Source organism: Bos indicus x Bos taurus, chromosome 24, assembly GCF_003369695.1.
Source record: "Bos indicus x Bos taurus breed Angus x Brahman F1 hybrid chromosome 24, Bos_hybrid_MaternalHap_v2.0, whole genome shotgun sequence".
In the NCBI taxonomy this organism is placed as follows: domain Eukaryota; kingdom Metazoa; phylum Chordata; class Mammalia; order Artiodactyla; family Bovidae; genus Bos; species Bos indicus x Bos taurus.
In genome coordinates, this window is record NC_040099.1 from 32698195 (window position 1) to 32707935 (window position 9741).

At 44.9% G+C, this 9741-nt stretch overlaps 1 protein-coding gene across 10 annotated transcripts in view; it reads left to right on the forward strand.

The window, feature by feature from the left end:
* The window catches only part of OSBPL1A (oxysterol binding protein like 1A), a 230192-nt gene extending 220679 nt beyond the window's left edge, over positions 1-9513 (forward strand). For 5 of the 10 annotated variants that reach the window (XM_027526161.1, XM_027526160.1, XM_027526162.1 and 2 more), the window contains 4 exons: positions 1960-2076; positions 2653-2776; positions 3761-3851; positions 8284-9513. In XM_027526161.1, coding sequence (XP_027381962.1) covers positions 1960-2076; positions 2653-2776; positions 3761-3851; positions 8284-8386 — 435 coding nt within the window. In that variant the 3' untranslated portion in view covers positions 8387-9513. The remainder of the gene's footprint in view (positions 1-1959; positions 2077-2652; positions 2777-3760; positions 3852-8283) is intronic. The other 5 variants (XM_027526163.1, XM_027526167.1, XM_027526170.1 and 2 more) reach the window with 2 other exon arrangements.
* Positions 9514-9741: the final 228 nt, after the last annotated feature.

Genomic DNA, 9741 nt, shown 5'->3' on the forward strand with positions numbered 1-9741 from the left:
GGGATACTCTTCCATGGAGTATGGGTGTGTGCTGTGCAGTTACACACACAGTGTTGAATTCACATCGCTTTGGAAAGTTGGAGTTCATCTTAGTGAGACAAATATTCTTACCCTCCTTTCTGTTTATGTGCGTTAGCAGTTGAGCGCTTCTGAATATTTGAAATTACACCCAGAATAATCACGTGGGTTTTCATGCAGACAGCAGTGTTACTGCCCTCCTCTGTATCCGAGATCCCGGGAGCTGAGAACATTGCAGTTAGGGGAATCGTTGCTGGACGGCCATCCTCCTCTTATGAAGCTTCCTCCTAACAGGACAGTTCAACCTTAGACTCTCCCCTTGTGAGGCCACAGCTTCTTGTCGCAGGACCCTGGGAGGCTGGACTGCTCAGTGGAGTCTGAGCTAGAGAGAGGTTGCACCTGTTTGCACAGGAAGCATTGGAGGACTGATTATTTTTCAGTAACGGGCATCAGGGATCAGAACACGAGCTCTGCTTGGAATTCTGCCTCCTCCGCTTCTGAGTGGTTTGATCTTAGGCAGATCCCTACCCTCTCTCTGCCTCAGCGCCTCATCTGTAAAATGGAGACAGTAATAGCACCCTCATGTCAGAGCAGTTGACAGAGGTCAGGGGCCCCGGGTGAAGACAGCTCAGGTCCCGTCCTCTTTGAGCATCACAGTCTGGCTCTCTGCTCCCGGCTCCCCTTGCCCTGCTGTGTTGCTTGCAAGAGGCAGAGCCTCGCTCTCCCCTTACAGAAGTGGGGTTCAGTACAGCAGAAGGCATTGGGGAAATTCCAGAAAATCTCCCTCATGTCCCATAAAGCCCCGGTCAATCTTTGTAGACAGAAGGGCCTCGCCCCTTGGAGAGGGTACCCTCACGCTCTCCCTGTGTCTGATCTCGCCTCCCAGGGCCTCGACCACTGTGGGTTTCTGATGCTCCTGAGGATATTCAGATGCCAGGCGAAGCTCGTCACCAGTGTCGTCCCCTCCTGGTTGCTGTTTGTAAAATTCCATGTCTCAGCCAGTAGTTCTAGATTTGGTAACAATGACATTGGGAATATGACTTCACTTTCCAGAGGCTTAAATTCTTTATATATAAAACTTTATGGGCCAGTTACGTAAGGACTAAATATACAGAGAGCTGCTGGCATAGCTCTGCTGGGGAAGGGGAGGGAGCAGGCAGCTAGTGGAAATGCTGCTTTCTTTTTTAGCTTAACATCTTTTGATTGAATACTTTCAGGATCCCTGCTGGTTTGGGTCATTGATAAATTTAGTTAAATGCTCCAAGAATTTAACCTTTCCTTGCCCTAATAGTGTTCCACGAACCACTTAAATGAGTTATTTTGGATTTTAAAAAAAGCTTTAAAAATATTAAAACACGACAGTCAAGGCGTGATGACGACAGAGGTGCTGGTAAGGCCTTACGTGCTCATAGCCCCTAAAAGTGACACAACGCAGGCTCACAGCATGGACTCGGTCGCTCGACCCACATTTATTGGCTTCCTGGCCTGGATTGAAAGGTGAGGACACGAGAATGAGAAAGATACAGTGCCCTGGCACTCACGGGTTATGTTCTAATGCCACACAGTGAGAACTGCTGATTTTACAATTTGTTGCTGCTGTCGGTCAGTCACTAACTCATGTTCGACTCTCTGCGACCCCATGGACTGCAGCATGCCAGGCTTCCCTGTCCTTCAGTAACTCCTGGAGTTTGCTCAAACTCATGTCCATGGAGTCGGTGATGCCATCCAACCGTCTAATCCTCTGCCGCCCCCCGGCCCCCTTCTCCTCTTGCCCTCAGTTTTTCCTAGCGTCAGGGTCTTTTCTGGTGAGTCAGCATTTTGCATCAGGTGGTCAAAGTATTGGAGCTTCAACTTCAGCATCAGTCCTCCCAGTGAATATTCACGGTTGTAAGTACTATCTTTTTAAACATTTCAGTTTTGTTCCTCTGTTGGTTCTTCCAGATGAGCGCTTCTGAGGAGTCGGATGAAATGCCAATGCCGGATTCCGAGAGCGTGTTCGTCATCCCCGGGAGCGTTCTCCTGTGGCGAATAGCCCCACGGCCTCCGAACTCAGCCCAGGTAAGGCCTCCTGTTTACTTGGATCTGATGGCGCTCTTTCCCCGGCCTGGTCAGAACCAGGAGGAGGGCGGGGGTGAGAGGCGGGTCATCGAATTGCTCCTCAGTCATCCCTCTGTGGTTCCCCCCCAAGACTTGGCATTGCTGCCTCCCAGGCCTCCTGGTGTCTGGCCGAGATGCCTTGGGGTGGGCCTTTGGGGGGCTTCCTCCATACATACGGGTGTGGGCCTTTGAGGGGTTTCCTCTACACTTACTGAGGAGTAAGATCGACTCTCTTTAAGTGCGTAGTGACGCAGCCAGATCCAAGTTAGACTTTTCATGTGGAATGGAGACTGTTGGTTTTGCTTGTAGTTCTCCCTGGAGCTGATGGTGGTGAATGTCACCTGGGGGGTTTGCTTGAGACAGACTCCCACAGCTGGCACTGACCCGGGTGAAAACATGGAGATGTGTGGGCGCAGAGAGGCCGGCCATCATCACCCTGGAGCAGAGTGGGGGATCCCTGTCAAATCTTCTAGCTTCAGGGTTTCATTCTGCATTAACCTCCAGTACATGTTAATTTGAACATTTTCTTCTTTTTAGATGTACAATTTTACTAGCTTTGCAATGGTTTTGAATGAAGTAGACAAGGAGATGGAGAGCGTGATTCCTAAGACAGACTGCAGGCTGCGGCCTGACATCAGAGCCATGGAGAACGGGGAGATAGGTAACGTGCCTGGCGGCTCCAGGGAAGGTGGATTTCTTTGAGGAGGATGGTTTGCCTTACTCCCAGTCACTGTCTGTGTTTTAGTCTGTTAGGGCTGAACGTTTTATACGTTCGCACAAGCATCTTACATATTAGCATTTTAGGTGTTAGCACAAGCCATCCCCGGTGGCTCAGATGATAAAAAATTTGCCTGCCAATGCAAGAGACCTGGGTTCGATCTTTGGGTCAGGAAGATCCCCTGGAGAAGGGAATGGCAACCCACTCCAGTATTCTTGCCTGGAGAATGCCATGGACAGAGGAGACTAGCGGGCTATAGTCCTTGGGGTCATAAAGAATCGGACACGACTGAGCAACCTGTACTTTTCCCAGGTGATGCTAGTGGTAAAGAGCCTGCTGCCAGTGCAGGAAACACAGGAGACTGGGTTTGATCCTGGGTCAGGAAGATCCATCCCCTGGAGGAGGGCATAGCAACCCACTCCAGTATTCTCGCCTGGAGAACCCCATGGACAGAGGAGCCTGGCGGGCTACAGTCCATAGGGTTGCACAGAGCCAGGCGTGACTGATGGGACTAAGCACATGTTTGCTTATTTGCCAGACCTCAGTTGCAGCACGTGGAATCTTTTAGTTGCGGCATATGGGATCTCGTTCCCAGACCAGGGATTGAACCTGGGCCTCCTGCCTTGCAAGTGCAGAGCCTCTGGACCCTCAGGGAAGCATTTTAACATGACTTCCGAGGCCTTCAGAATAAGCAGGCTCCTTGGGTAAACACAGGCTGTGGAAGGAGGTGAGAGGCCCCGGATGCCAGCGTCACCTCTCGGCGGCCTGGGGCTGTGTTCAGTGTCGACACGCCGTGACTGTGCTGCTGGTGTTCTGATAAAGGACGGCGGTGCTGACACCTGCCTCCATGGAGTGAGTGTGCAGGGGCTGTCCCGGGTGGCCTCTGCTTGTACAATAACCGTTTTTTCACTGCTACGCTGATTCTAGATCAAGCTAGTGAAGAAAAAAAGCGACTCGAGGAGAAACAGAGAGCGGCCCGCAAGAACAGGTCCAAGTCGGAGGAGGACTGGAAGACGAGGTGCGCTGAGGGGCTGGGGTGTGTGGATGGAGGTGGGGTGCTGGCAGATGTGTGGACTACAGAGCGGGGCTCACCGCACCCTGCGAGTTGTCCCCAGGCCTGAGAGAAAAGTACTTTCCTTTGACCAAGTTCAAGCTGAAAGGGCTGCATGTGCGCAAAGCAAATGGACTATTTGGAAATTAAGGTTAAAATATTTCTATACAGTTCACACAGGTCGATGTCAGTTAAGCAAACTCTCTTCCTTATCCAGCTAAAACACTTGTCCCTTCTGTAAGAGGGAAAGTAGAGTTACAGATTTTGGTATGAAATAGGTTCAGAGTTGTTTGTTTGGGTGAATTATAGGAGCTTTGCTTATACATATATCATGGATCAAGGATATTTAGACAGTGCCTTTACTCTTCCAAATACACAGCACACATCATGGAAATACAGTGTGTTAAAGTGACATCTTGGATTCCATTAAGAAACAGAAACTGGGCAGTAAAATGTGCGAGTTTTGAAAATTTTTCAAAAGAATCAGGAGTTTCTTAGTCACTTGGGTTGAGTAATAGAATCTCTTGTAAAGAGGAATAGAACGAAAACATTTTTTACACTTATATAATAGAAACCATTGTCCCATTATTCCAAGTTGTTAAGTAAATTTCAGAGCCAGCGTGGGCATAATTTCACAACCAGTTCAGTAGATATTACTTGGTAGCCCCTTTGGCGCCTTATACCTTTATTAGAACTAGGAATGATCTTAGGTATCATCAAGTCCAACAGTTTTGGGATTTTTTTGTTAGCATCAAAATCTTTCTTGCCAATGAACATACGAAGGATTTGCAAATACAGAGCACATGGCCACAGAGCTGCGTGGGTAGGATGAGGGCTGAGCATCGAGGTTCACCTTCTCCCACCCACGCACATGCAGGATCCGGGGAACCTCTGGAAAGCCATTAGTCTAGAAATCCCCTTGTACGTGAAGAAACAAATGCTGGTTGTATTTCATTTGAGAGAGTTGCTCAAGGGCAAGTACACCCCGCAGACCATGATTAGAAAGAGCCACAAAAACCAAAACCACACTGCTTTACTGCAATCCCTTCTGAAAAGACTTGATACATTTTTATCATTATTTTTAGTCTCTCTTGCAGAAAGCCCACTTTGTGCTGTATTTCTAATTAACTCCTTTATTTTTCTGACCCCATTTTCAAGTGTGCAAAGTAAGCGAAAGTCCAATAAGCATGTTTACTGTTGGGTGAAGTCTTACTTTCAGAAAGCAACGAGCTTTGCACAGCTCTGTGGTGGCCTGGAAATAAAACTGGAAGCTAGGTTTGTGAGCTCCAGTTTGGAGCCTTACACATGCTTGCTTCCACCGCTGTCTCTTAGCATCCAGAGTTCTTATATGGATATACAGACCTTAAAAACGATGCTGCTGACCCTTGGTCAAAAGAATACGTGCTTGGAGCCCTTTCCCATTAGGGGTGAGAGGTGGTGTTTGCTGACTGGGTCTTCTGGCTGATAATGTGCTTTTGAGCAGCTGGGTTCAGTTTGTGTCAGGGAAGAGGTTGTACAGCTTATAAGGGGATGTGTTTTGCAGGGGGGAGTTGAAACCAGTCCTTGGAAACCACACCCAGGAACTTATAACCTGTCCCAAACTCATCCACACTAAAAGCTGGCTTTCATGTTGATACCAGTTTCAGTCATTTGAAAAAAGTTCAGGCTCTAGGATTTTTCAGGCTTTAAACTGCAGTTCATACACATGAAAATGGCTGCTTGTGAGCCTGCCCTGTTTTCCAAGAGAAGCCCAGAGACCTTAGCAAGTGGGGTTATGTGGAGAGGAAGTGGTGGGACTGGTGAGAGACACGGCTTTGAAGAGAAGGTGGGTGATGACGCCACAAAAGGTGGTGAAGTCATCTCTTCCCCCAGTAAGAGCATCATGCAGAATTAATAGCGTTCTAGAATGTTATATTACTGATTACATTATAGAATGTTGTATTACTGACATGAGGCTTCCCTTGTAGCTCAGTTGGTAAAGAATCTGCCTGCAGGAGATTCGGAGACCCGGGTTCAATCCCTGGGTTAGGAAGATCCCCTGGAGAAGGAAATAGCAACCCACTCCAGTATCCTTGCCTGGAAAATCTCATGGACAGAGAGGCCTGGAGGGCTGCAGTCCGTGGGGTCGCAAAGAGTCGGGCACGACTGAGTGACTAACACTTAACACTTATGTTACTGATTACATTATAGAATGTTGTATTATTGACATGGGGCTTCCCTGGTGGCTCAGATGGTAAAGAATCTGCCTGTAATTCAGGAGACCCAAGTTTGATCCCTGGGTCAGGAAGACACCCAGAAGAAGGGAATGGCAACCCACTCCAGTATTCTTGCCTGGAGAATTCCATGGACAGAGGAGCCTGGCAGGCTGCAGGCCATGGAATCACAAAGAGTTGGACACGACTGAGCGACTTACACACACACACGTCAGTCATTGACTAACACACATTACTGACATAGACTCATGGATTCTTAGAAACATTGACTAAAAGGCAACAAAGACATCTCCCCATCCCCTCTTCTTTTGCCCATGCTTGCCTCAAGTGTTTGACTTTGGAAAGACAGCATAGACTTTTGTGTTTGTGGAGGGGATACGCTGACAGCAGCAGAGGTTTCCAGACCTGAGTGCTGGAAATGAGAAGACCAGACATTGAGGGAAACTCTAGTCCTTAGTATCAGATCCTCAAACCTGATTGTCTTCTGTGCTGTGTTCCAGTTCTCCCCAAGAACAAGTGCTCCCCATAGGGAGGCCCTGCAGACATGGCCTTCAGTGGCTTATGTGTAAACCCAAAAAAGTCCTTTGCTATTGAATGAATCTCCTGTTCTGTGAGGTCTCTGCACTTGACTTGCCCGTTGTCCACTTTGTATAGAGGAAGTCCTGTGGTGCAGGCCTGAGGCTTGGTTAATTTTTAGAGTCATTTTTGATGACCTTGATTTTGATTTGATCGATTTTCTGAAGTGCTTGGATTTTGTTAAACCTGATTACAAAAGTGCTTTTATTGCTTGGACTTTTGAGACCAAAAGGAGTGAAATTGTATGCTTCATTTAGGCAAAAATTCTGTGACTTTGATCAAAGAAAAATCCTTAAAGTATTTCCAGCATGGTTACCAAAGTCTTGAGAAACACATATCTTGGTAAATATTTGATATTGATATTTGACTTTTAAATTTTTTAATTAGGGAAAAGTCCCCAAAGCTAAATAACTTCTGTAATAATTTAGAAATTTGGGCCTAGTGGGCATTTACTTTCTCAGCCTTCAAGGAATTAACCTAATCTAAAGCATGTTTTCTGTCTTAGGGCTTTTAATGTTGCTGCAGTGGTTAACAGGGACCACTTGGGATTTATCTAACCTCACTCTAATTGTTAAATATTTTTGAGGCAATTTATTTGGAAAGAATGACAGACATGAAACTATTTTTATAAATATTACTCTGAAAAACTGAATCTTACTAGAAAATGTTATACAAATTCATATTTGAACCTTTTGAAGAAGTAATTTTGCATTTCCATTACCTCAAGAAAGCTGGGAATATTTAGGAAATGGGTGAATTGTTTTTTAAAGGGCAAGAAAATTAGGGCAGCTCTTTCTAGAGTTTGATCAGATGGGTAAGAATGTTAGAAGCTAGATGCAGCCTATAAATCTACATTAGTGTGGAGAAGAGACCCAGGAAGATGTGGGCCAGATTAATTTCAGTGGATTATGTGTAACATAGGATATTTGGAAAATGATGGTCTTTAAAAAGGCTTATTTGATATCATGGTTAGCTTGGGCAAGTTATTTAACTTCTCTGACATTGAGCTCCTCATTTGTGAAATGGAAGTAATATTTTGGGGTGGGGAGATTTACTCTGAATCAGGCATCTTCCTATTACTTTAGGTAGACTGTAAAAGTCTCCTCACCCTGATTCCTTATTCCTCATTGCTTAAAAGCTGCTTTATTCTGGAAGGTAAGCAGTGGACAATTAGATACCATTACTGAATGCCATGGAAAATCCTTATCTTTCAAGTGGTCTTACTACACATTTCAGAATATTGTTTTACATATTCTGAGCACGACTGGGTGCATGCTCAGTCATGTCTGACTCTTTGAAACCCCCATGGACTGTACGTAGCCCACCAGGCTTCTCTGTCCTGGAGTGGGTTGCCATTTCCTCCTCCAGAGGACCTTCCCGACTCAGGGATTGAACCCGTCTTCTGCACTGGCAGGCGGATTCTCTACCACTGAGCCACCCGGGAAGCCTGTTGTTGTACATAAGTGCTCTCTAAAAACACTTAAGTCTTCTCGGAAACCTCTAGCTCACAGAATGAAGTGAATCGCTGCAGTAGGGGAGTCTGCAAACTGGTGAAGCAGTGAGGATCCTGTGATTGCAAACAGTTTCCCCTGTAAATCTTGTCTTAACAGGTGGTTCCATCAAGGCCCTAATCCCTACAGCGGAGCCCAGGACTGGCTTTATTCAGGCAGCTACTGGGACAGAAACTACTTCAATTTGCCTGACATTTATTAAAATGTAGACAAGTTGGGGCATTTTGACTCATCTGCAGATAAGTCTTAAACCTATGTTTTAAAATTTTCTTCCTTGGTTTCTACTCATCTTTTAAAAAAAACGGAAAAAACCCTCTCATGATAACTTGCCCTTCACCCAACAGAAGTGGGGATAGGGTGATACCAGTGATGAAAGTCTTAGGAAGAATGGGTGATTCTGCTATCCGGTCGTGCTTCTTTGGAATACTGTTTTATACAGAGGTATGGGAAACTGCTGGCAAACATGCTTTTGATGGTTGCTGTTGCCATATTTACCGAAGGTTTATACCTAAATGTAACTTTAGCTTTATGGAATTATATAGTAACCCAAATCATTTTGAATATTTTTATGCTGTCATGCTTGAATGTTTTAGATTTAACTTTGAAATGTTTAAAATTCTCCTATACAAGGTTTATATGCTCAAATATAGAGGTGTATGTCATTTTGTAAAGATTACATTGAAAAGATGGCTTTTCTTTACATTAATCCTCTCAATTTTTCCCCCTCCCATCCCTAAAAAGAAAAAAAAAAAAAAATGAGTGTTCGGAAGAGACATTCCTAATTTGAAAATTCGAAACTGGAAAAGGTATTTCATTTGCTTATTTTAGTACTCTGAATTTACTTTTACAATTTTCTATAATTAATGTCATTAGAATAAAAAGGTGTTTGAATTGTATGTTTGAAAATATGTATAAAACCTAGCAATTCACAAAAATACCATAGAAATAGAGGTTTTAGGCACCATCATTACATAATGACAAACCTTTTTAAATGCTTCAACTTCCAGTGGCAAATGCCACCAGAGAAACTCAGTTGTATTCATGTATTATAAATATCAAACTATATAAAAGGAGGTCTTGTGCATTTCAGGTTTGCAAGGCACCTGTGTACTTAAGATATGTACGGAGACCTACTGTACAGTAGCTTTGCCCCTTTAATTGGGGCACATTAATCACATGGTATTTATCTACCCAACCCCAGACTGAGATTTTGCTCCTAGGGGCCTTAGGTAACTGCCAGTAAGTTATTTCAATGGCTGTCTCAAAGTTAACAAGTGTTATAATGAAATAATCTACCTGATGCTAATAAAGGCTTTAGAATGTTCTAAACAGTGTGGTTTCATTTAAACTTTCAAATATACTCATAATTGCAATTCACGTGATCCTGAATTGTCAAGCATGTCCTTACAAAGAAGTCCCTGTGGTGCCAGAGTTTGCGCTGAGTGTCTTCTGGGTAAGTACAGTAGAAGAGTAAGGTGCCACTGTATTCACTCGGTGTGAATGCCAGATAGGGAATGATTAACTGGAGAACCTTGCTAGCAAACTGCTCGAGTGGAA